Genomic DNA, 27,716 nt, shown 5'->3' with positions numbered 1-27,716 from the left:
TCATTGTAAAGCGCTTTGGGTGTACGGCAATACACAATAAATGCGCTATATAAATGCATCATTCATTCATTCATTCATATAACAACAATTGGTCGGTGTCCTAAAACAGCTGACAACATCTCCACTGTTAGTTCTAATATCTCCATTAAATGAATAGTCCAGGGGCGAACTATCGCATAGCAAGCCAAAAACGTGTTTACCATATCCCTCACAAGGATGATACAAACTTTATCACTGTGTACAATGGACAATATTTCTCACTTCACTTCAGATTTTTGAAAATGCATGGAATTATACATAAAAAAATAAAAGCTCGCAATCACTCTCTGGCTTCACAGTAATGCTCCAAGCCGATGGGCATCAGAAACTGTTGACAGGTAGCGTATCAAAGTTTTGATAGTTTTGAAGTTTTCCTGGCACATGTTCTGAGGAAGCCAGCGCCTGAAGAGCAGTGTAATACTGCCAGGGTGATGTTTAATGAAGCAGTCTTGCACTCCACACACTGCCAGTCAATTAAAGTCTAAGTGAGTCCAAACACCCACAGGCTTGTTACAGTGATGTGTGTTTAATGAATCACACGTGTAGAAGCACATCAAGTGTTGACTCATTAGAAGTGCACTTCAAAAACACTAGCAAAACTCCTTTTGATTATGTTTATTTCTCAACATGGTAAATAAATATTACTGAAATAAGCTTTTTTGGCGTTATTGGGATTTGTGTCTAAATATAATGAAAAGACTTGTAAGCCATGTAAGCTATATATGCGTGTGTGTGTGTGTGTGTGTTTGTTTCTTAAGATTAGCTTCTTAGTCTCCTTTTATGAACTGATTCTATTTGGATCTAGTGTTGCTATTTATTTTGAAATAGACTATCAATATATTTTTCAATTTATTTCAGATCTCCCGTAGCTAATATACATGTTTAGAATCAGCACATTTTACATACTGCAGCTTTAGGGAGTATTACTGTGAGACTTACCAAAATCGTGTGTAACATCCAGGAGATGTGATTTGGCTGGCAGAATTCTGTGGGAGCATTGAGAAAACATTTAATTCACCAGCAGCAGCGACAGCAGGTCAATACGTACATGAGAACCACAGCACGGGCCTTGTACCTGTGTACTATCCCTTAAAGGAACAAAAAGAAAGAAGTTACATGCTACTCATATAAATGACATTTTTATTCTGATATATGGCCGTTTTTTTCATTTAATATCATACACTTTGTCAATAGGTTTGAGATACAAATTAGAAACTAAACTAAAATTAATTGGATTCTGGTCATTTTTGTGTAATAAGGTTTTGCAAGCAAATCCTTTATTTATGTGACATCAGTGACAGACATATATTTCAAAGTATCCAATTTGAAGCAATAAAGCTGTTTTCATTAGAAGTTTGAAGGTGAGATGTGATGCAGTGACTTATAGGCAGTGCCTTAAAGAAAGAGGAAACTGTCTGTAGCTAATTGACACTACAGAAAGTCAAGAGAACCTCTGGGCAAATTTTATTTTATTTTATTTTTTTGAGATCTCAGCTCCATGCCACACTGAGTTTTGGTAAGATGTGCTCCAGGTGGAGACTAGCACCCAGTTATTCTGCAGACTGCTAGTTTTTTCCCCAATTATTTTCAGTACAAATGTTCTGCCCTGTACCTGTACTTGAGCCTAACACTGGATCTCATCTTAGATAATGTATGATGCAGAGCTCCACAGAAAACCATTGTGAACTCTACACGTCTACTCCTTTTCCTCTAACCTTTAAAGTAAGATTCACTTGGAGTAAACAAAACCTGAAATTTGCAACATAATAGTGTATTTTTTAGAAAGAATGAGAGCGCACAGCATGATTGTGGGTCTGTCATGTGTAATTCAAATTACACATTAGAATGGTAATAATAACCATATAATACGAGCAAAGAACCATACAGCACAGAACCTCAAGAATAGATGGAGGTTATTGTTAATTTAGCATTATGATTAAGACTCTGTACTACAACACATGCTTAATATCCATTCTAAAACCTTTTGTCCTTACCTTTAACCATGGTAAACATTATTGTAACAACCATTGTTAGGCGAAAACAAATAAATAAATAATAAAAAAACAGAACAATTGTGTAAAGAACACCAATGTTCAACAAAATGGTATTAAAAACTGTTTAAAAACTCCTGTTTTTCATTTGCTGACATGTGAATTATGCTCTCATCTCAGACAAACAATGCTTAAGTGGCTTTTATGAAGTCAACTGGCAGCTAAAACTGAAGGAACAGTTCTTTAAAGATGAATTGAAAAGGAAGGACAATGTTAAATTGAAAAATGTCATTTCTTTTCTTTTTATTGTTATAACAATGAAATAAATTATTTATAAAACTGGCAAGTGTTTTGATCAGTTAAATTCATTATTTGAGTAAAGTTTCAGATATTTATTTCATTAATGTCTATGGCATTTTCTTTCTCTGTTGTAGCTGAGTGAGGGTTGTGTTCTGGGAGGTTACTAGCCAATCTACAGCCATTGAGATGAATGGAACTGCAATTAAATAATACAATCACACTTCTGGCTAATACCTGCCCACGGATAAGGGGGAAAATAGGGGAAAAAATTATAATTAAAAGCTCTTCTCAGTACAGAAAGCTGTATAATTCCAAGGATTCACAATGTCCTATTGGTCATTTAGATCCATTACCTACACACATCCATTAGTTGTAGATCAAAATGTTACAAATAAAACTTTGTCAGATTTGTCAGCACACACTCGTGCACAATTTCATATTCATTTCGCTTATTTAGTGTGTTTTGACAAATCACTCTTTTGCTTCATTTGATCTGAGAGATTAAAATGTCACACCTTTCATGTAAGCATCTGAAAAGCATTTCAAGTGGAAAATTAATGGGGTTTTTTCACATCGGTGAATGACATTCATGGTACCGTATCTATATAAGCCTGCAATATTTCCAATACCGGTAACTACAGTTAATGTACCTGTAAACTGTTCAGTTAATATAGATTAAAAACAACATGGATCTGTTCATTAAATGCAAAAAATATGCATGCGTTACAGATTTGTAATATCTGTAACATGTTTTGCATACTTATCTAACTCATCCTAAGGTATAAAAAAACAAAGCATGGTCAAGCGCCTTTAGCCTCACAATTAAGACCCTAAACCTAACCTCTTCTCAACAATATAAAACACATGGCAAATAATAATAAAAAAAAAATAGTCACAGGGATTAACTGAAAATTACCTTATTGCTATACAATTAAAGTGCTGTGAGCTCAAATCACTTTCTGCAAAAGTACAAAGTGAGAGCGATTTTAAATTGCTTTTGTTTGCTTTTTCTATTAAAATATAATAATAATAAATAATTTATTACAAGAAATAAATGATATCCCAATGTGTTACACCCTAATTAAAATAAAAACGACCATCAGAAAGCAACTGTTTTATAAACCTCATATGTTCTTCAATATCAGTTTCAGGAATATGTACTGTAATTAGTGTCTCAGCTGCAAGTGTTAATTCATTGAGCCAGTATTTAATGCTAATTGGACTCATTTAAATGACTTGGCCTGTCAGATTTCTGGTCATTTGTGACTTTTTTTAGTGCCTCGCATCAAATTACCATAGCACAAGACTGGAAAATCTGAAAGTTTTTCTCCCATTGGCAGTTAACATATGACCCTACACTGACATTACTGACATTCAGCATTCATTATGCATGCGTGCATGAGAGTGAGAGACATGGAAAATGTGCAAGAGAAGGCCCAGAACAAAAAAAATGATTTACAATTAATTATTTGGAAGTAATTTTATGCATTTCAGGTAAAGATTCAGCCACTTTATCAACTTCTGTTTGATGGCAATGCTATTCTTCGATGATAAACAAAGAATAGTTGGCAAACAGCTAAATTACCCTCTACAGTTGCCTCAAAGTATATGTGAAAACTTTGAACACAATGCCATAGAATGCATTGATACAGTATTTTAATGCATTGTTCTCTGATATCTACATAGATGGTATGTGGCTTAAGTGAGGGCAAAAATTCTCCAGAAACGGTTTTACATGTCCATTTACAACCCTAGGATTTCTTCCTATAATGAAATGGTCTGTTATTACCTTATTTGGAAGGATCATGAATAATAATGTTGTGCTCTGCTCTGATTGGCTGTTTAACAGTGCGGCTCAATGTTGAGCTCTGCTCTGATTGGGTGTTTCACAGTGCGGCTCATTTCAGTAGCTCACACAGCAGGTAGGAAACACAGGGAAAATATATATTTCTATACTTTCTCGCGCAGTTATATCGTTGGGTAATTATACACTTTTACTTTTGAGATTTGAGATCGCACGTACTATTTTACAAGATCAGATGCTTGTCCGTGGTGCTCAGGATCTGTAAATCATTCGCCATCATCCTCAGTCATCTCTCCTTACTCTGTTTATGTGGTAAGTGAAATCTTATGTACTGTAATGTAACAGGCTACCGCTAGCAAGAAGCTAACTTTGTCCCTTTAGTGGCTTGAGTTATTTTATTAGAACGTGTTATTTGCTTTCCGTGCCTTTCTGAATACAGACACCAACCCATCTCTGCACTTAACATTTCCATCATCAGCCATTTTCGCTGTTGATTGTTTCTTCACAATACCTGCAGAACTTCTGATGGTTCGGCTGGCCTAGAACATGGGCGTGTATATGCAAATGTTGGGGGCGTAACTATTAGTGATCCCGACTGTGACGTCACAGTCGGTGTTATGTTCTAATTCGCCTATTTTTCAGTGGTCTTATGCATTCACGAGATTTACATAAGAAGGAGGAAACAATGGTGTTTGAGGCTCACGGTATGTCATTTCCATGTACAGAACTCTTATTATTCAACTATGCCAAGGTAAATACAGTTTTCCATTCTATGATACCTTTAAGCCATGTAAAATGTATATATTTCTTTGCATTAGATGCAGAATATGGAACCACGTTGCATCCACAAACAAATGGTGCTGGACTGTTTCTCAGTCATTTTTGCATTTGGTCTCAAGGTGATTTTTAGTGGCTGATGCAGAGGACAAATTTTGATTATGGGTTACCTATTTGGCCTACATGTCATGTCAAAAGTCAGAGCAGTCAGAGCCTATTAGCTGTACCAGGCATATTTTTGCACAAATTAGAGGCTTTATACTTTGTTCAGACTTTGTGCAATGCAGATATGGGACCAGCTTGGCAAATCCAAAATAAAGCCTCAAGAAGATGCTACAAAACTGGTTAGATGTCAGATGAAATCAGTTTCCTGTTGAGACTCTTCATGCAACAAAATGTTTGTTCTGCCAACTAGTGCTCACAATGCCACATATATAGAATGTAGATGTTACATTAATCTTTTCTTCTTTTTTTTCCAACACTGTCTTTATTGGTTTTAGAAACTTTAACATGTAGTAAAAAAAAATATTAGAAAAACAAAAAAACAATCAAACAGACAAAAAAAAAGGAAAAAAAAAGGGAGGGGAGGGGGGATAACATTTGATCTGGGGAGATATTAATGCCAAGATACTTAAAGTATCTTGGCATTACCACATTTCGTAGGATCTTTTCCCGGCTTAAGAATTAAAGTTATAAGGGCAGAACGCATGAATAAAGGGATTTCTTCATTATTAAATTATTAATTTAACATATCAATCATTGGGGTTATCAATTTGTTGTGAAAAATCTTATAGATGTCTATGGGTAGACCATCAGGCCCTGGCTCTTTCCCACTACTCATACATTTAATGGCTGCAGTCAAGTCTGCTTCTTCATTTGGTTGATCCAGTGCTTTAGAGTCTTCCTCGGATAGTGAGGGTAACTGAATCTCTTCCAAAAATGCTTTATAGAGATGGGTATTCACTGGGGGTGATGATTTATAAAGATATTCATAATAGTTTCTAAAAGCCTTATTAATTTCAGTTGGGATCACAGACTTTAGTCCATCTATAATTTATATTTCGTTAATCACATTTACATTTTGTTGTGCCTTGATACACCATGCCAATAGCCTTCCAGCATTTTCTCCTTGATCATAATATGTTTAAGTCTAGTTATATTTGCCACAGCTGTATTAGTAGAAATGTCATTCAGTTCTGCTTTAAGTGACAAAAGTTCCTGTCTCAGTTCAGGATTATCTTTTCTGGGGATTTCTTCTTCTAAATCTTTGATACTTTGCTCCAACTCTATCATTTTAAGGGTGGATCTGTTTGTTTTAAAACTAGCAAAGCTGATCATTTGCCCCCTAATATAGGCTTTAAATGCCTCCCATCTTATTGAGGCGGAGGTCTGATTTGTATTACACTCAAAACAATAAATCAATTTGGTTTCCTACAAAATCAAGAAATTCAGGATTATGTAACCATTTTATGTTTAGACGCTGTCTAGATGGGCTTTTAATTAAATTTCTGAGAGTATATTTCAATGATAATGATGCATGATCAGATAAAACAATGATACTATATATGCAGTTAGATATACAATCAATCAGGTCCTTTTAAAATAGAAAATAGTCTATTCTGGAATAAGTATGAAAAGATGAATAGTAGCAAGAAAATGCTTTCTTTTTTGGATTTTGAAACCTCCAGATATCAACTAAATTAAGATCCTTTATGTATTGATTAATTATATTCCTAGTCTGTGAGTGTGAAGCGTCAATGCCTGTGGAACGGTCCAAATTAGGATCTAGGGTACAATAAAAATCACCCCCAACTATTAAATTACCATGAAGAGAGGACAGAATTAAGAAAAGATTATGAAAAAATTATGGGTTATCTGTATCCTACCAGCAATAATAACATATCTACCGGATGGGTCACGAATAATTTTTAATACATGAAATGGTACTGATTTATGTATCAGCACAGCTACCCCTCTTGAATGTGAACCACATGATGCTGCTATAACCTGGCCTGGCCATCTTCTACGTAGTTTAATGACTTCTTCCGGCAGTAAATGTGTTTCTTGCAGGAACAATATTTTAGAATCGAGATAGTTAACCCTATTCATCGCTTGTTTCAATTTAATTAGATTGCAAAGCCCCCGAACATTCCACGATCTTAGTGTAAAACTAGAATCCATTGTCATTTACAACAAAATTTAAGTAATCTACAAATTTTTATTAGTTCAAATATTAGTGACCTGATCCACTGAAAACCCTGTACCAAGTTTGGGTCGAGCAAAAAGGTATCAATAAATTGAAATGCGCAAGTATACATAATATAGTAGGGTGAGGAGAAAAAAAAAAAAACACAAGCCAACATCAGAACCATTATAACACAAAATAACCCCCAAGCACACACACTAACACTGAAAAAGTGCTTGGCGAACATCCCTTCGATGACTGGAACCCTAGTTAAGTACTCTAATGATCCTTTAAAAGGAACGCTATGAGGTTGCTAAATTACAAGACAAAATTGTATCCAAAACATAAAAATCCTTTCAAAACAAGCACATGCTTTCATATATCTGAAATTTTATGCCCGTTCAACCATAGGAAAATAAATTTACATAAAAGCCTAATAGCTCCGTTTTAACATTCTTTATCTAAATGAGAGCCAGTCCTTCGTGGACTATGAAATCCAAAATTACCAAACTTACCGGCTTACATGATAGTTGTAAGTTTAAAGAGTACTTTGAAAACCTAAAAGCCGAATAACTTTAGTGTCCCCAGACTACTCTGTGATGTGGCACTCTGCTTCCCCAGCATCCTTTTGCAAGCCCGCAATTAATTTGTTGGCCTCTTCGGGGGAGCTGAAGAAATGACGGCGGTCTCCATTGATGACCAGAAGTTTGGCGGGGAAAATTATCCCGTACTTTATCTTCCTCCTCCTCAAATCGCCTTCATTGTTTCAACACCTCAGGCGATAGATCTGGAAAAAACATAATGTGATGGTTCTGGAACATCACTGTACCTCTTTCCCGAGCTGCTCTCAGCACTCTGACTTTGTCGGCATAGTTAAGAAATTTCAGTATCATTGTCTTTGTCCTTGATGATGTGTTCCCAGCTTGAATGCCACTGTCTAACCTGTGTGCCATTCAATGATCACCGGCGCTGGGAAAGAGTACGCACCCAGAACCTGAGGGAGCCTGTTTTCCAAAAACGAAACAGGATTATTTCCCTCAACTCAGTTTGGAAGACCCAGAATGCGAATATTAGAGCGTCAGCTTCTACATTCAGCCAAGTCATGAGCAGAGGCAAGGTCCGATTCAGTTCTCAGCTTCGGTAAGTCTTTCAGCAAAGGAAAATAAATCCTTCCTAAATAACTTCTTTCACTGCTGCCAGAACCTCCTTGTCTTGAGACAAAAATTCACTCTTCATACGGTTTATAGCCGAGAGAATTACGCTGTTATCGGGTTGAGTTTCAGCTTCAGAATTAGAAAAGGCGCCAACTTGTGCAGTATCTGCTTCAGTCGTGGATCCAAGGTCATCCACAGCCAAATCCGTATTATCTTTTTTATCTCTTTTCCTTTGCGGTCGCGAAGACATTCTTAATGTTTTGGAGAGCAAATATCAAACAAGAAAACGTCTCGGTTATGTATGTAACCCTCGTTCCCTGAAGGAGGGAACGGAGACATACGTCGGAACTGACCGACGAATTGGGGATCACTTTGGGAGACCAATCTACTTCAAGTGTAAGAAAACAAGCCAATGCACATTGGCATGCGATAATTGCTACAGCGCGAGTATTTAATGAGCAGCAGGTGCGTCGCAAATTTGCTTTTCTGTTGAAGAGCCGAGCTAGTGACCCGGCTGTACATCGGAGGTACAACGACTGTGGCGACGGGACGTACGTCTCCATTCCCTCCTTCAGGGAACGAGGGTTACATACATAACCGAGACGTTCCCTTTCAGTCGGTCACGTTCGACGTACGTTGGAACTGACCGACGAATTGGGGATATCTACCAACACGCCACTATAGCAGGTCCTTCCTCAGAGGAATGGGCCGAGGAGGGGCTGTCGCGAGGAGCATGAGTTCCGAGAACCAAGTCCGGCTGGGCCAGTATGCTCCTCCTGCTCCTCATACTCCCTGACTTTGCACAGGGTCTGTTCGAGAAGGCTCGCTGGGGGAAACGCATATTTGCACCACAATTTAGTCACTTCCTCATGCACTTCCGGAAAGAAAGTTACTGGGGTGGAGCGCTTAGAACCAGCACGGGCCACCCCAAGAAACCAATTGTCCAGCCGTAAGGGCTCAGGACACGGTGGAGGGTTCCACTCGAGCCCGACGCTCGTGGCGGCCCAGGAAAGCATAGCAGCCATCTCTGGGTCAGACTCGGGCAACCCTGCCACACCCGAAGGGGGCAGCACAGCCGAATCTTCATCCCCAAAAGTGACGACTGGTACCGCACGAGGCAGATCAGCACGCCCTCTTGGCAACTCCACTGGTTGCAGTTTCATGGAGGAATGAGGAGCCAGAGGAGGATGACTCGGCAGGGTATTCCTCACTGTAACCCTCAGGTCACCTAGGTTATTAACCGAAGTAGGCTTCTTCTGAGCTGGGCCAAAAGAAGGACTAGATCAGGGAATATACGAAGGGGCTCCAGTCTCCTCAAGATACTGGAGTCGCGACCTTAACACTGAGATGGACATGTTCCCGCAGTCAGAACATATACCATCCATGAGTGCCACCTCAGCGTGTGCAAGGCCCAAACACGTGAGGCAGTAATCATGACCATCACCGAGGGGCAGGTAGCGACTGCATCCAGTAGCACACGGTCTGAATGACATCTTGAAAAAGATACAGGGTCAAACCGTGTGTGCTCTTTTAGGAATTTGCTCTCTACTGGTGCTGAAACACACAGGGAAATGGCCGCGGCTACACAACAGTACAATAGCGCAAGCCTGTTATGAGCACTCACACTTGTTGAAGACGCAACTCTCAGCTGTATAAACAGCGATCTTGTTGAAGGCGCCCTCTCCACGAGCTGTGAAAACAGCCGTTTTTGCTCTCTCGTGAGATCGCGACCAACACTGTCAGCGCCGCACCAGACACGCAGAGGCTCCTTCCCAAACGAGCAGCTCGTCTTCCACGAAGACGAAAGAAACACACATGCAGGAACAGCACATGTGTTCGGCTCCGAAGCGAAAGCAAATATGCGACGCACCTATTAACAGAATTAATTAACAGAGAGTGTTGAAAAGCGTGGCCGTTCAGCAACCCGACATAACCGGAAATCCTACATTAATCTTTTCTTACATAATATTATTATTTTAATATATTAAATATTGATATAAAATATTTTAATATTGTATAAATATATTTTATATTGTTACTACATTTAAAATTTTTATATATTTTTTTCTTTAAATTTGAGCCCATTTAATTGAAATACATTTAATTACAATTCTACATTTAATTGAATCTGTGCAATTACCTCATGTATACATTTTCAGAACAGAAATCTGAACATTGGTTACTCATTTTTAGAAAACTGCCTGAGTTTGAACAGAGATGGGAAACAACCCAGGCCAGATTCAAATCTTAAGAACCCAGCAGCTTTTACTATGGAGATGCTGCATTCACAAAAAGTAAAAAAAAAAAAAAAAAAAAAAACTTTAGTTTCACTTTAGTACAAGTAGGAAATATTTTTTTTACAAAATCTGTAATAATCCAGAGAAAATGTTGTATGTATAAAGAGTCAGAAGGCATGATTGAAACAGATATCTGATCTCAACATTATCAAGTCAGGATCAGATGAGGACACCCAACAAACATGTTCCTCTGGAACCTTTTTCTCCAACATTATATTTTAATGATGTTACTTTGCTTCTTGCACATTTCACAGTAGTTTTAAGTGACTGATGTTAAGAAGCGTGTACAATTTTCTCTGAAACAGACAAGCATGACAAACAACAAAACAGTATTGTGCAAGCAACCACTCAGAAGTTCGCTAATTAATAATCTGCTACATAATCATAATTTGCATGAAAAAGAATAAAAGTTGTTGGCGTTTTACTGTCTAGTAAACCACAATGAATTGTGCAAATGTACAGGTATGTTTTATGACGTTTTGCCAAAAAATGTTGGAAGAGGCATATTTTTCCAGTGAGGGTTGTGCAATTAACATGCCTAAATCCATAAAAGAAGTGTGGAAACTCATCTGAGATGCCTGGAACAACCTATCTGCAAAATATATAAAAAGGATATAAATAAACTTTGAAATAAATGTTTTTGTTAAGCATCTAATGTACCTAAAGCTTTAACATGCTGTAGTACTTTATGTTAAAATCTCATTTTAAAGTATTTTTATGGTTTAAAAACTGTTTTTAATGGTTTAAGAATTTGTATGACCTTTCAAAAAAAAACATTGTCTCATTGTGCAAATACTCATTGTAGGTGTCAAAAAAGGGGGGGGAAGTCAGTGAAACAACTGCTTATAGAGAGGAAGTGCTATCACATGCAAGTTTTCAAGCACAACACTTAAAGAGAGAAGATGGCAGGAGTGAACTTGAGCTGAAGAAATTAAATATCACATGATTGAACAAGTTAGAACTTTGTTCTTCTGTTCTTAACAGCATCATAATGAGTGTGCATGTGTATGTTTGTGGGTTTCAGTGTGGGTTTGTGTATCGTCAGAATGCTCTTTCCTGGTTTAGAGAGCGTTGCATCACTTGACAGATATATAGTTCATAGATTTCACAGCTTGTCAGTAAGATACACGGAAGGAGAGAGAGAGAGAGAGAGAAAAAAAACAGACAGCCTTTAAAGAAAGACAAATTCCTGCCTCAAGGAGACTACAGGACAGGTATGCATGCATTCTAAGACTGTCTGTGAGCTACGTGTCAATGTGATTACTAGTAAAACTAACTGTATATTGCCTACTGTGACACTAATTAAAAATCCATACATCAAACAATGAATCGCTGATGCTTTAAGGACAATAGAGGAAACGAGCACCTAGCTTTCATTCATACAACATTTATGTTATTTGAATTGTAAAGAACAGTTGGAGACCCTTCAGCAGACAAGCAGTCTCAAGCATTTTGGTTTCTGACACCAACTGTGTTTGTCGCAGTAATTCTTTTCTGACAATCTGCAGTCTATGCAAAATAAGAATAATGATGTGCCATCAAACCTGCTCTATACCCTGGAAAAACAACTAGACTTACATATTAAAAATAGACTAATACAAACATGCACATTGCTATAAGGCAAGTTGTTAAGTGTGGTTTGTAGGTTTTCAGTTACACTTCATTTTAATGCCGTTTGACTACATGCAAATTACAACCCATATCATATCCTGCAGTTAAGTGTTGCTTTCCTGCAAGATGTTTGATGTTACAAGAATAACAGTCTTGCAACAGTAACATTTTTGCTCTTTCACTGACTGACTGTGCAGCACCAGATCAGTTTCCTCACTTTCCTGTCACATGTGGACACCTAAAAAAAAAACAGAAATGAAACCTTTTCATGTGCAAACCCTTAGTGTAACTAAAGGTTAAATTCAGTCAAAAGCATTCAGTTCAACGTTGTCCACATACCTGGCTGTCTCCGGGTCAAAGGGAGCCAACAGAAGTATTCTGTAAAATGTTAGGATTAGGGTTTGGCTTAGGGTGATTAGCAAGTAATTATGCATAATTTATTGTTATTATACATTATTATACTTTATTGTTATTATATTATATAATAGTAAGTTCATTATATATATATATATATATATATGATGGAGCAAGCAAGGGATATATATATATATCCCTTGCTTGCTCCATCACTGTGAGAATATTTTCTACGTTTTTTAAAACATTCTATTTTATGAAATATCAGTGTCTAACTCACTACAGTGGTTTGCAAAGTGAACAAAGTAGACTTCCATAATGAAACACATTTTAAAACATTTAAATGTGCCAGCACGTTTTGTTTAAATGCATGTTTCAACATACTAGAGGACCGACACGCTACCATTTCAATCTCTTCTCTGTTACTCTCCTTCCCACAGACACAATGGGAGTGGTTCAGAAATTCTGTTGTGACGTTAAATTCTTTGAATATTATGACTGTGGTTTATGTTACTGTCATGTTTGTTTTGCAGGCTATCATATAGCTTCAAGCATGGCAGGTGAGTCCAGTACTTTTTTCCTCCTTTTTATGTATGTATGATTTATTTATTATTTGCTTGCATTATTGTTTTATTATGAATATTTTGTAGCATTCATCCCGTTTTAATTAGGGTATTAGTTTTAACATTTAATTTAGCCTGCTCGTCCAAAGCTTATACTGAATATTATCTAAAGAGTAGTTGAAATAAACCTTTATACAATGTATAGCTTAATTTTCTTTTATTTCAGTTCATCATTAAACTCTATGCTCTTCTGTACCAGACAACAGCTTTGAAGCTGAGTTCCTACAGACTCACAATGCATATCGCAAACAGCATGGAGCGCCGCCTCTCACCATAAACAAAAACTTGTGCCGCTCCTCACAGGCTTGGGCAGAGCATCTGCTGTCAATCAGGACCCTCAAACACAGCAACAAGGACTACGGGGAAAATCTGTATTATGCTTGGAGTTCAGCTACTAAAAAACTCAAAGGTTAGCTTTCTGTTCGAAAAACCAGTCACTAAAGTCAAATTCTTCTAAGAGGCAAATCAAGGATAAATGCTATCAGTCATTTGATCAAATCCAGTGTTTTAAAAACATATCTTTTGTCTCCACTCTCTTCAGGGCATGAAGCTGTGGAAAGCTGGTACAGTGAAATTAAAGATTACAACTTCAGCAGGCCTGGATTTAGCTCCAAAACAGGTGAATCCATCTTTTAAACACTGGCTTGCAGTAGTCTCTTTTACAACACTGACTCCTAGTGTTTTGTCCAGGTCACTTCACACAGGTGGTGTGGAAGGACACTAAGGAGGTGGGCGTTGGATTGGCCACTGATGGGAACACAGTTTTTGTGGTGGGTCAGTACCTCCCAGCAGGAAACATCACAAATGCGGGTTATTTTGAAAAAAGTGTCTTACCGGCAGGCAGCAAAGTAGATTCAAAATCCACTGGCACAAGTGAGTAAACTTTCAAACAAAAAGTTATTTTATAATATCATGTATTTTATCAAGACATTATTTCCCATAGTTTTCAAATTTGTATATTCTTATTAAACTTTATTCTCATTATTATTATTGTTGTTATTACACATTATTATTAAATTATTCATGAAAATAATAGAGAGTAGATCCAATGTTAAATATGGTTTATACAGTGAATATGCTGTAGTAAAAGAGGTGTTGATGATCATACAGTAAATATTTGATATATCTGGCAAAGCGCCCTCAGTTCTTCACAGTACTGAAAAAGCACCACCAGGGGGTCGAAGAGAGCATCAAGTGCAAAGTGGCTTAAAGGGTAAGTAGTGTAAGGTTATTTGTTTCATGTAAATGCTGTATAATAATTTCAGCACTTTTTTTTCTGGTGGAATCATCTTTACACAAATACAAACAAGGACTGTGGTTAAAACTGACCTTTCATCATATTAATCTAGGTTTAATGTAAATGAAACATAATAGTCCATTCTTTGTACTGATGCTTTATGGCTTCTGAAATGAAGCATGTGCACCACAATACATTAATAAAAAACACATGACTGAGGATATTAGAATGAAAAATTGTCTTTATTCTTTCAGTCAACATGGGATGTGCTTTGTGCACATCAATTAACTCTTTATGTTTGTCTTTTGCAGACAGCAACTTTGAAGCTGAGTTCGTGCAGACTCACAATGCATATCGCAAACAGCATGGAGCGCCGCCCCTCACCATAAACAAAAACTTGTGCCGCTCCTCACAGGAGTGGGCTGAACACCTGCTGTCAATCAGGACCCTCATGCATAGTAATGGCGAGTATGGAGAGAATGTGTATTACGCTTGGAGCTCAGCTAACAAAAAACTCACAGGTCAGAGCTTGGGTTATAGCACAGTTATTTCATCGTCATTGGTGTGTCATGCATGTTTTTAACATTTTATGTTTGTAATTTATACAGGACGTGAGGCAGTGGAAAGCTGGTACAGTGAAATTAAAGACTACAGCTTCAGCAAACCTGGATTCGCCTCCAAAACAGGTGAATCCATCTGTAAACACTCTGTGGTGGTTAGACATTTGCTCTAGTCTCTGTTCTGACATCTGTTGGTTTCTCCAGGTCACTTTACACAGGTGGTGTGGAAGGACACAAAGGAGGTGGGGGTTGGACTGGCCACTGATGGGAACACAACTTTTGTAGTGGGTCAATACCTCCCAGCAGGAAACATCAGCAATTCTGGATATTTTGAAAGAAACGTCCTACCAGCAGGCTCCAAAGCAGACTTTAAACCCACCCCGTCTGGTAAGTTTGGTATGACTTTATGTGCATGGATGTAATATTGAATAAAAATATAGACTGAGAGTGTGACTATATACCTTTTTGTTATATTCATATATTCATATTGTATACTCATATATATATAATTGATTAGACCCTTATTATACAATATTAACAGTTTTAAACATATTTTTTGGTGTTCAGCTGACAGAGTTGGACAAGCACTTGCTGCTCTCAGCATCAAGTCAAACCAATTGCCTTCATCACCTCACAGTTCTGGACCAGCCCCACGTAAGAGTCAGTGTCCGCAGAGCAGCAGTTCAGAAGGTAAGCGCTATGGAAGCTTATTTTCGACCATATTAGAAAAAAAGCATGGTTTGATAAATCAGAATTATGATGTAAAAAGTAATATGTATGAAGTCAAAATTAAGACAAAAAGTGGGAATAAAATTATGAGGTTTTTTATCATAACTTTTTACACCTCATAACTGATTTTTATGTCACAATTTTGTTTCTTTAACTCTATTACCAAACTACCAAAGCATGACTTTGTATGTGGCAGAAATTGGTTTCCATAAGAAACAGAATTGCTTTTCTCATAGAGGTTGAACAAACTATTTGAACCACATTCTGATTATCACAGCACACTCATATTTAATATACCATTGTTAATTTTTTGTGGATTTGCATCCATTTGACATCAACCGAATAAATGCAGAATAAGTGCTTTCTGTCAGATAAACAAATTTTAATTCTTTGCCAATACGTCCTTATTGAAAAACTATTTGGGATTTTAATTATTAGCTATAGTAGTTACTACTTTGTGGAAAACAGCACTATTAAATGTATAGACAATATGTGCACAATATAATTTAAAATAATGTTACATGTGAAGTCCCAAGCCTAATTTTCCACTCACAAGGATTCACAGTTCTTTCTTTTCCTATGATGAAGGCGAGAACTTGTCCCAGTTTCGTCAGTCTCTCCTTGAAGCTAAAAATGATTACAGACGGCAACATGGTGCACGGCCTCTGTCACTGTGCTCTGTCCTCAGTAAAGAGGCTCAGGATTGGGCAGCACATCTGATTAGCATTAATGCCCTAAAGAACAGCAGCAAAGGTTATGGAGAGACTATGTCATACAAATGGACGTCCACCATGGTGCCTCCAACAGGTAAACCGGTATTCCCCCAGATGGGCCCATTTAAGGAACTGTAGCACATAATAATTACAACATTCATAAACCAAGTGATAATTTTTTAACTATAGGAAAAGAGGTTGCTGAATCATGGTACAAGGAAAATGTGAAGTACAACTTTGCAAACCCTGGCTTTCAGAATGGAACTGGTAGGCTTTTTTGCACTCATATCAGCTGAAGAGTTTAAAACAGTTAAATCTATAAAATAAAATGGCAAATATTGATCACATATACAAGAAATGGTAATGTTAATTCACATATCAAAGGCAATACAATCAAATTATAGTTAAAGTTATATTACATTACAATCAATCACAATCCATAAATGAAAATGTGGGTCAGAAAACCGGTTTTATATGTGCATAGGTAACTTCACCCAGATGATCTGGAGGTCTACAGAGCAGGTTGGGGTCGGCCTGGCATCAGATGGAAAGGGCAAATTTATCACTGTGGCCTTTTACAAACCTCCTGGCAACATATCCAACCCTGGCTACTTCAAGGATAATGTCAAACCTGCTGCGAGGTGATCTGTTGAATACAAAATATTAAGTAGGTCTTATGCATTTTACTAATGCAATTTTTAAAAAATGATCCAAGATGTTATTTGTATGTTAACAGAAAATCAATTGTCTGAATATTTTGCATATACAAAACTCACAGCTGCCCCTTTGAGAGTATTATTGTTTTATTTTTCATGCTTTTTTATTGCTTGGTTCTGGTATTCTCATTCTTTGCTGAGGTGGTATTCCTTCCTTCACTGTGACTTATAATGTATAGAAAGTGACTTAAAGAGACTTATAAATGTATAGAAAGAGACTTATAGAAAGATGATAAATCCTAATAAATTCTCAAAATATATTTTTGACTGAATAAGACAATGTTCTGTCTGTGTAGTCTTTTATCTCTTTCCCAAACACGCACACATCCACACAGATTGCATTCCCATATAAATATGCACAGCGACATATGCATCTAGATGTGAACGCTTAACTTGCACAGCCCCAGAGAGCTTGGGTGGGAATGCAAAACTGAAATGACAAGGTGTTATGTTGCGTGAGTATCTTGTCACATTATGTTGCTGGCGAAACATGAGATGCTCTTATCTTCATTTTTACATCCCCTCCTTCATGAACACTCACCTTGAATAACATAAAGGTCAAAAACTCCTTTGATTAACTCATATGCATATACCTTTACTGGGGTTGAGGTTTTGTAGAAATATAGTGCCTGTTGGCCAAAAAGAAGCTTCCTTATTAAAGAAACATGTAAAAACGGTCTTATAAATAGTCTTTTAGATACAATTTTGATTTGAAAACTATAAGAGCATTGCATTTTAAAATAGGAGTATGCAAAAGAGTGCCAAGTGACAATATCCAAGAAAGGCACTGAGGATTTTTTCAGACCCATGCATTTGTTAATAAAATTTTTGACTTGAATGTATTTTAGGTCTGTTCCAATTTCAATACAACAAGGAAATTAACATACAGTAGAATTATTTTTATTTTCTTGTGTATATGTGTATGTTGGAGATCGAACAAAGAAAAACTAGCTGTTTTGCGTTTCCTTGGTCATGACTGTACATTACATACAGTAAACATGCTTCACTATGAGTCTGAAAGTAGGCTGGTGTGGAGAGTTTCTATAGCAGTTCTGCTGTTTCTATAGAGCTGTTTTTGTTGTGCCTTTGGATGGTCGAGGATGTTTTCCAGCTAGATTAGATTTCCTCATATGGATCACAAGCAGCAGGTGGGAAATGAAAACAGGGTAAAGCCTTGACAAAAAAAAAAAAAAAAAAAAAAGACCTGTAAACCAGAGTGTGTGGAAAACAAGTCTGAAATATTTTATATTTATGTGTCAAATTAAACTAAACTAAAGAAGGTGAAATCATAAAGTTTCAGGTCATAAGCATCAGGGAGTGTGCATGATGTCTGCCTTTTTTTTTCTCCTGGTTAAAAAGAGGTGTGTGTGTGTGTGTGTGTGTGTGTGCGCGCAAAGCAGCTGCTGCCAATGTTGTTACACCTTGAGTGTTAATCAATAATGCAGTGCATAGTTTTGCCTTACTTACACACACACACATGCATACAGTATACACAAACTCTCAAATTCAGACTTTCCCCATGCCTGAGGGAGTACCTCATTCACACATCAGTGTAGTTTCGATGAGTGCTGATGAATACTGAGCAGAGGACATGCATCAATACAAAAAAAATTAACACTTAATATCTTGAAAATACACTAAAAGCTTGGGGTTGGTAAGAATTGCTAATGATGCTCACTAAGACTCACTAGGAAATATTATTACAATTTAAAACAATTGTTTTAATATATTTTAATATTTAATATATTTTAATTCCTGTGATGGCAAAGCTGGGGGGGGTGGGGGGGGGGTGGGGGTTCAGCCATTACTCCAGTCTTCAGTGTCACCTGATCTTTCAGAAATCATTCCAGCTGCTCAATAAAGTTTTCGTTATTATTATCAAAGTTGAAACTAGAAATATTTTTTTTTCCTGGATTCTTTGATGAATAGAGCTCAAATGAACAGCATTCATTTGAAACAAATCTTTTGCAGTCAAAATGCTTGCAGAAGAAAAAAGTATTAATTTAATTAAAATATATATATATATATCTTTTGAACAGTTGGTTTGAGGGTATCATGTTTAATAGTTGATAGCATTGCTCTTTTGCACTTACATAGTCATGTTGTCTTGACAACTAAAACAGTATTTAAATGGTGTTATGAAGGTTTAAAGTATCCTCTTACATGTCATAAAATCTTGGATCCCTTGGTCTAAAACATGCTTTTGGCCTTTTTTGTTGTCTGACAGAATGCTGATAAGTAGACTTGATTATTACAAAGTATGTTGAATGTTGTACATCAACTACCACCAACAACTGACATAATTTAATAATACATCCTGCTGTGGAAATTCATTCTGCCTCCATCATTAAGCTTGCTCAGGCTACGTGTGCTTCTGTCATAGCATGCATGAACTGAATCCCCTCTAAGGATGTATGACACCTGTGATACTCGTAAATAATGAACCGATGCCACGCATCCCACTTGTGCTCAGCGTCACAATTTAGGCCTTCCCAAATACTTTGCTAATTAAGTATTTTTGAGTAATTATGTTTTTTAGTATTTGTGTGTATATTTGTGAATGTGTGTGTTTCTGTATGTTCCTGTCTATATTGACAAGTTTGTCAAATTAAATAAAGATGCAGAAACAGAGTCAAAGATATTAATTTCAAAGCCACAGGGTACTATAACTATTTTCTCATGCTCTCATTCAGATGTTATTTTCATCAACCGCTATAGATCATTTTCAGACGGGGTCATCTAGTTTACTCTTATTCAGAAAATACAAAAACCCATTCCAGCACATACACATTTTTGTGAGCTCTCTTTGAAAAGACACATTTTAAGCAGTGTTGAGATGTGGGCTACAGTGTTGCTTGCACTTCAGAAAAAAAGGCCCGAAAAGGTGACAGTCAAGAAGATAACCCCTGACATATTTTCAGAAGGCAACACACTCTCATGATATATTTGTTACTATTTTATATTTTTGCAAATATGTGGGTAATTTAGGGTTTCTGTGGCCTTAGCTTTAGAGGTGGACATTCAGGCTTGTGTTTTTACTCCTAAAAAGCATACATTTCCATTCAAATTACATTCGAAATCATACAAATTCAGAACTTCGGGGGGAAAAAAGTCATGTTTTCACATTAAATCCAGAGATTTAATTTAAAAACATGAATTGGAACATGAGGTATTTAGAGCTCTGCATGATTCTCCACTGTTTTACTGCATGACTCAAAATTAACACGGGATATCACACAAAATGACAAAAAAGTCCATAAAATCAAGCATGAAAATAGTTACTATTTCTATGAACAAGCCCAACAATATGCACTATTATTAACATAACAGTCTGAAAATGAAAATGGACCCTAAATGTTTCTAAATGTCACTAACCACGAATATTAAGTCATTTGATTTTTCACATTTGAGTTTTTCAAGTGCATGTCTTTACAAACAACTCCCCCAGCATGACATATCACTGATGCTTTACATGTAATTTTCAAATACCAGCAAATGCAGCTTCCTTCAATTAATTAGCTTTTCATCATTGCCATTTGAGCTGGCACGTGAAAAAGCAAATGTCAAACTGATTACCGTTTTTAATATTATTTTTAATGATTAATAATATTTTTGTTCAGAACAGCAATGCAAACATACACAGAATAATGGTAAAAAAAAATGTATTGGTACCCCTAGAAATTCTTATGAGTAAAATATCTCTGAAGTATATTTCTATTCATATTTAAAATTTTGAGCACTCCAGGGGGGATTATGAACATGAAATGATCCAGGCATGGCTTCCTGTTTGACAGAAATATAAATAGGAGGGAAAACAAAGTCTAAATTCACTTAATCATCCATCGCAATGTGAAAAACCAAAGAATATATTTCTGACGTGCAGCAAAAGATAATTGAGCTTCACAAATTAGTGAAGTGGCTTTAAGAAAAGAGACACCATCAGGGCAATAATTAAGAATTTCCAATCAACAGAAAATGTTATGATTCTGCTCTTCAAGGACCACAGCTGGAGAATTGTAAAGAAAGGTTGAGTCAAACATGCCCCTACATCACCACATGTTTTTTGTGAGGGTTTCAATAAAAATTCTCCTCACTCATCTAAAAACAATCTCCAGCATATTCAGTTATCAGACACGACTGGAACTTCAAATGGGACTGGCTTCTATGGTCAGATGAAACTAAAAAATGAGCTTTTTAGCAGTAAACACTCAAGATGGGTTTGGTGAACACAGGGATAAAAAGTACCCCATGTGTACAATTAAATTTACTGCTGTATTTTTGATGTTGTGGGCCTATATTTCTGCTGGAGGTCCTGGACATCTTGTTTAGACACATGGCATCATGGATTCTATCAAATACCAACAGATATAAAATCAACAAGTGACTGACTCTGTTAGAAATCTTATAATGGGCCATGTTTGGTTCTTCCAACCGGACAATAATCCAAACACAAAAATAACACAAAAATGCGTCACTGAGCACAAAACCAAGCTTCTGCTGGCCATTCCAGTCCTCTGACATGAACCCTGTAGAAAATGAGTGAGGTGAAATGAAGAGTAGAAGCACCGTCATGGAGCTGTGAATCTGAAGGGTCTGGAGTGATTCTGGATGAAGGAATGGTCTCTGATCTCTTGTCAGGTGTTCTCTAACCTCATCAGGCATTATAGAGAACATTTAGAGCTGTTAAACTGGCAAATGGAGGTTTCAAAAAAGTATTGAATAAAAGGGTGCCATTAATTGTGGCCGATGTGTATTAGAGAAAACATTTATTTCATAATGATATTTCCCCCCATTTTAAATTCTTATTCTCCAATGAAAATTAGATTTTTGTGATTTTTTTTTATAAAAGATCAAAAGGATTAACAATGCAGATTAATTTTCACAGCCTTTATTTTATCATATTTATCAAGGGTGCCAATAATTCTGACCACGACTGTATACACACAAACACACACACACACACACACACACACACAAACACACACACACACAAACATATACACACACATATACATATACATATGCATACACATACACACACACACACACACACACACACACACATATACATATGCATAAACACACACACACAAACATACACACACACACACACACAAACACGTATATATATATATATATATATATATATATAGAAGAATATCTGCCACATGACCTAAGTATGCATGTAATCAATGTTCCAATGTTTTCTCTTTATGGTAATTTATTTGAAAATTAAATACTGTCATGTGCTAGAAACTCTTTTGCAGAACTTAAGCAAACGCATTCAATGTAACGCAATTATACTCAAGTCCAAACATGTTATTTACTGTTTGCTGAAGGTGGTGCTTGGTAACATGATTCTCAATGAGAAAATAGTCAGCTCTATTCAATAATAAAAGCTGGTCTTTATGCGTATCTGGTTACCAATACAAAACGGTTTCTGGGAGATCTCGCAGCGCTGTAACCATTGACAACAGATTAAAACATCTCTAATCCAATCAAATGCAGAAGCGCCATGAGAGCGCGTGCACCTCAACCAATCAAAAGTGGACAGAGAATGATTGACGTCTCGTTCATCCGCCTGTGTTTGAATGCGAAGGCTGGCATTATTTAAAAGTGGAAACCGTTGCTGCGCTCTCTACAGTTCATTCGACGCGCGGTGGGAGAGAGTTAACTACATTTGTTTTTGAACAAAAAGTGTTTTTTTTTTCGTAACAATTCAACATGAGGGAAATTGTTCACCTGCAAGCTGGTCAATGCGGAAACCAAATCGGTGCCAAAGTGAGTAATAATGGTATTGATTTCGATATCAGCCCAAAAAAGCCTGCTCGCGAGGGGCATAACGTAGTTTTTATGTTGTGTAGTTATTATATTTAAATAACCAATTTCAATCGACTAATTATATTTACATGTAATTTTTCTTGAGGAAATTACATATTAGTTCGTGTAACTAGCGATCTGACTCGTTATAGATGTTCATAGTTTGGTTTTATTCCTCTTTAAACTTTTGTGTGTACGTTAACTTAGCGAGTTGCCATGACAACAGTGCAAAAGAGGACGGTATTTTTGAAGATTTGCGATATTACTTTTATACAAAGTGTTAAATTTTACCTCAATATTGACTCTTCTTTATATTTTATATTTCTCAATATTGATTCTTTCAGTTTTGGGAGGTTATTAGTGATGAGCACGGAATTGACCCGACGGGAACTTACCATGGAGACAGTGATCTGCAGCTGGAGCGGATTAATGTGTACTACAACGAAGCCACTGGTTAGTTTGCATTTGCAGTATAATAAAACACAAATACCTCGCAAATAAGTTTTTTGTTGTTGTCATTTTTTAGGTTTGGAAATGTCTGCTTTCTTTAACAGGTGGAAAGTATGTACCTCGTGCTGTTCTTGTCGACCTGGAGCCTGGAACTATGGATTCAGTGAGATCTGGACCATTTGGGCAGGTCTTCCGACCAGATAACTTTGTCTTTGGTAAGTCTAGTTTAGTAAGTCATTTAATTGAATAATAAATTCTAGAGCAATGAGAGCCTGGTATGATTTGGACTTCTTCAATCATAGGTCAGAGTGGTGCTGGAAACAACTGGGCCAAGGGTCACTACACCGAAGGCGCTGAGCTTGTAGACTCCGTTCTCGATGTGGTCCGTAAGGAAGCGGAAAGCTGTGATTGTCTGCAAGGCTTCCAGCTCACACACTCCCTTGGAGGTGGTACTGGGTCAGGCATGGGCACGCTCCTCATCAGTAAAATCCGTGAGGAGTACCCAGACCGCATCATGAACACCTTCAGTGTGGTGCCCTCACCCAAAGTCTCAGACACTGTTGTAGAACCTTACAACGCCACGCTGTCCGTCCATCAACTGGTGGAGAACACTGATGAAACGTATTGCATCGACAATGAGGCGCTGTATGACATTTGCTTCCGTACGCTCAAACTCACTACACCCACCTACGGCGATCTCAACCACCTTGTGTCTGCCACAATGAGCGGGGTCACCACCTGTCTGCGCTTCCCTGGTCAGCTCAACGCTGATCTGCGCAAACTGGCGGTCAACATGGTGCCTTTCCCCCGTCTGCATTTCTTCATGCCGGGCTTTGCCCCTCTCACCAGCAGGGGGAGCCAGCAATACCGGGCTCTTACGGTGCCCGAGCTCACCCAGCAGATGTTCGATGCCAAGAATATGATGGCTGCTTGTGACCCCCGCCACGGCCGCTATCTCACCGTTGCTGCTGTTTTCCGAGGCCGCATGTCCATGAAGGAAGTGGATGAGCAGATGCTGAATGTCCAGAACAAGAACAGCAGCTATTTCGTGGAGTGGATCCCCAACAACGTCAAGACCGCTGTGTGCGACATCCCACCTCGAGGTCTCAAAATGGCAGCCACTTTCATTGGCAACAGCACTGCCATCCAGGAGCTGTTCAAGCGCATCTCTGAGCAGTTCACTGCTATGTTCAGGCGCAAAGCCTTCTTGCATTGGTACACAGGTGAGGGGATGGATGAGATGGAGTTCACGGAGGCCGAGAGCAACATGAATGACTTGGTGTCGGAGTACCAGCAGTACCAAGATGCCACTGCGGAAGAGGAGGGAGAATTCGAAGAAGAGGGAGAGGAGGAGCTAGCATAAAGGGTTGAATGCTGAAGTTCTTGTTCACTGTTGTTCTGTTCAGTTTCCTTGTTCTTTGTTTTGTCTTTTTTCTGCTCTCTTACTTTAACAAGCAGCTAAAAGCTATCAATGTAAACAAATGTCTAATTAAAGCTCTAAATTTGATAGCATTCTGTTGGGTGTCTTGTCTTTTGGCTTTTTTCTTTGTATTATACCATTTATTCTTTGTATAGCAATATAGAAAATTAAAGTTAGTAATATTAGTAGCTTCTTTAATTATTTTTTTTTTAAACATCCCATTTTAATACTTAAATTGGTGTGCAGATCATTCAGTAATGCAAGACCAACAACTAGCGCTTAAAATGAGATTTCACACACAGATACAACACTGGTAGATTTCAAAGGTGCTTTAGAATTTTTAGGTAAGAAAATGTCTCAAAGTCCACACTGATGATTTTTACTTATTTAATCAAATGGAGCATTGACTTTTTTTTTTTTGTTTAAAAGTATCAAATGTATCTACATAGTATATTATCTAATGCAGAAGCTAGTTAAGAAGTCTAGAGAAGTATTTTTAAGGTCCTTATGCAGTGAGTAAGCCAAGAATATTAAGTCACATTGTATAAATGTATTATAGCCTGTTATAACGAAATCCATATTAAATACTGAGATTTATCTAAAAAAAATTTATTTACTTTCAATATATATATTGAAATATCTTCTGGCAGATGCTTTTATCCAAAATGAATTAAATTGCATTCAAGATTTATTATTAATGCATTTTCTGGGAGTCAAACCCCATAACCTTTGCACTGCTAGTGTCATGATTTACTGCTGGAGCAACAAAGATGAATATGAAATGTTTCAAATATTAAAAATAGATCATCCAAAAATGTTACTTTGATTACTGCTGGTACATCCAACAACACAACACTTAAATGTAAAATATTGCTCTTATATTGTGTCGATTTTCTGTTCTCGCCAGCAGATGGCGATAGAAAGTTACTAAAAACGTCTTTCGTGTAACTAATTCCCAGATCAAATCCTGTGATATTTTAAACCATGATTTGTGACAAGATGTTCTGTCTTTAAACTGGAAAGGTATATGAACCAGATTTACTCAGCATTTTTAATTTAGTAGGTCACACATGTACAAGAGACAAAAACGTATGAAACGTTACATACAATTTTGCATAAACGCTTCCACACCTTTCTTAATCTCAGATAAGATTTAGTGAGCTTTGCAAATATATACAGTCTTGTCATCAAAGCAGATCTAATTATTAACTTGAAGCTCTTTCAATGCAACGATGATTACATTAATTAACGTGACACAACAATCTGGCCCAATTTCATGGAACATTGAAGGAAGGAAGCTCCTAGTTGAATTGCTTTCAGTCACACCAGAGGAGAGGGGGAAGGAACATTAACTGAATCAACTAGCTGTGTTGTGAGTTGAAGATCGTAGATGAGGGCTTCATTTATCGAGTAACGGTGTCTTAAGTTTGCAGTGTTTAGAAGCTTCCACTGACCATTGGCTTTGCCTTTCTCTGATTAACTTTCTGTAGATTGACAGTACATCATCATATGTCATACTTCTATCTACAGGCTAGCTTTAATGCTCTAATCACTGTAAATGTATTATATTTGGGGATGGACAATATATCAGTAGGCTACCATATCAGTTATTGGCCAGTATTGGATATTTAATTTTGTATGCTCTTATCATTTTCATAATTTACATGTGGATTACATTTGCTATAATTTAACACATTAAATTAATCTTTAAAAAAACTAATGTAATGCAAAGAATATACGTTTTTTATACTGTGCATTATAATGTTGTGATGCCTAAAATTGTATTAAATTGATTGAGCAGTTTCACTGTTTATTTATTTATTTATCACACAAATCGTTTTTTTTAATATCCACCATTTATCATAACATGATCAGCTTACAGAATTTTAACAATGGTGTAACCCAATGTTTTTTGGGCAAATGTTTGACAAAATTTACTGAATAGTGAAATCCAAAATGTACTGCAGTACATTTATTAAATGGTAAACAGAAATAATAAAAAGAAATCACATGAAACACTATTTTATTATCTTGATTTCTGAACATGATACCATACCGTTATTTTCTTCAGGAGTATATGCACATAGAAGTACCATGGTTAAAGTACCACAGCAGTTTCTTGTAAGGGCTCAGTTCTATTTTAGAGTCTCAGTAATCCATATCTTGAGGTAATACAAGTAAAATACAATAAAACTATTCAAAAGCATACAGCAAAAGGCAAGACTTTCATACCATGAAAAAAATGAAGCATTGGTTTTGTAAAAGGTTCGAAGCAGATTGTAGTCTGATACTGTGAGCACCAGCTCATGTAAGAGCCGCTAATGTGATCTTTTGTTGTCTCAGCTTTCACAACCTAATGCATGCATGTTATTCCTTTTAATTGGTTTTTGTGATTTTATACCTCGTCCATATGGCACTGGAAAAAGCTTCTGTCTGAGCAACATAAATCCTCTCTGTTTTAGCACTGCTGTACACAATGTTGATGAAGCTCTCTAAACAGATGATGGATTGCTCTTTAACAGCCAAAGCAACTTCACTGTCACTGCCACTGAAAAGAGAGATGGAGGGAGAGAGAAAGAGAGAAAGAGATAGTATGTGCTATGATATGCAAAGTGTGGCGGCAGAAAGAGGTGTGAAACATAAATTAGGATGGTTTTAGGCTGCACAGATGGGCCTCTGCCACTCTATATACTGCATACAAATACTTAGAGCCTGAGGAGCACCTCTTCATACAAACAGACTGAATGGGCCACCCGTATAAGCCAGTCCACAATGGTGAACTGTACACTGTACATGTGGACACAGACCGTTGGCAGGATCGATTTAATGAATATGTACTTTATGAATCTCACAAATTCAATTAAGTTTTTTTGCATAGTCTTTTTTTTACCTCCTGAAATTTCTTCTTGTCTTTTTTTGGCTTTTGACAAAGCTAT

At 37.0% G+C, this 27,716-nt stretch overlaps 2 protein-coding genes across 2 annotated transcripts; both read left to right on the top strand.

Moving 5' to 3' along the window:
- The first annotated feature begins 11,413 nt into the window (after window positions 1–11,413).
- LOC306869256 (uncharacterized protein) lies at window positions 11,414–17,368 on the top strand. The gene is made up of 13 exons (XM_079415942.1): window positions 11,414–11,761; window positions 13,046–13,072; window positions 13,335–13,544; window positions 13,677–13,754; window positions 13,826–14,008; window positions 14,271–14,348; window positions 14,684–14,893; window positions 14,981–15,058; window positions 15,137–15,319; window positions 15,500–15,622; window positions 16,250–16,468; window positions 16,564–16,641; window positions 16,859–17,368. Exons 2-13 carry the CDS (start codon window positions 13,066–13,068, stop codon window positions 17,017–17,019), a joined length of 1,608 nt encoding a protein of 535 aa, XP_079272068.1. The 5' UTR covers window positions 11,414–11,761; window positions 13,046–13,065; the 3' UTR covers window positions 17,020–17,368.
- A 5,130-nt stretch (window positions 17,369–22,498) lies between these two features.
- Window positions 22,499–25,011, top strand: LOC306869361 (tubulin beta-4B chain). Its single transcript, XM_079416109.1, has 4 exons — window positions 22,499–22,871; window positions 23,255–23,363; window positions 23,465–23,575; window positions 23,663–25,011. Exons 1-4 carry the CDS (start codon window positions 22,815–22,817, stop codon window positions 24,721–24,723), a joined length of 1,338 nt encoding a protein of 445 aa, XP_079272235.1. The 5' UTR covers window positions 22,499–22,814; the 3' UTR covers window positions 24,724–25,011.
- The last annotated feature ends 2,705 nt before the right edge of the window (window positions 25,012–27,716 follow it).

Source organism: Barbus barbus (assembly GCF_936440315.1).
Source record: "Barbus barbus genome assembly, chromosome: 5".
In the NCBI taxonomy this organism is placed as follows: domain Eukaryota; kingdom Metazoa; phylum Chordata; class Actinopteri; order Cypriniformes; family Cyprinidae; genus Barbus; species Barbus barbus.
The sequence above is the reverse complement of the archived record's forward strand: the minus strand, read 5'-3'. Positions and strand labels throughout refer to the sequence as shown.

Bases quoted from the DNA above. Each gene is read 5' to 3' on its own strand.
- LOC306869256 (XM_079415942.1), top strand. The intron at 13,545-13,676 runs GTTAGCTTTCTG...CACTCTCTTCAG, and splicing joins AGCTACTAAAAAACTCAAAG to GGCATGAAGCTGTGGAAAGC. The intron at 16,642-16,858 runs GTAGGCTTTTTT...ATATGTGCATAG, and splicing joins TGGCTTTCAGAATGGAACTG to GTAACTTCACCCAGATGATC.
- LOC306869361 (XM_079416109.1), top strand. From the start codon at position 22,815: ATGAGGGAAATTGTTCACCTGCAAGCTGGTCAATGCGGAAACCAAATC. The intron at 23,364-23,464 runs GTTAGTTTGCAT...TTTCTTTAACAG, and splicing joins GTACTACAACGAAGCCACTG to GTGGAAAGTATGTACCTCGT. The intron at 23,576-23,662 runs GTAAGTCTAGTT...CTTCAATCATAG, and splicing joins ACCAGATAACTTTGTCTTTG to GTCAGAGTGGTGCTGGAAAC.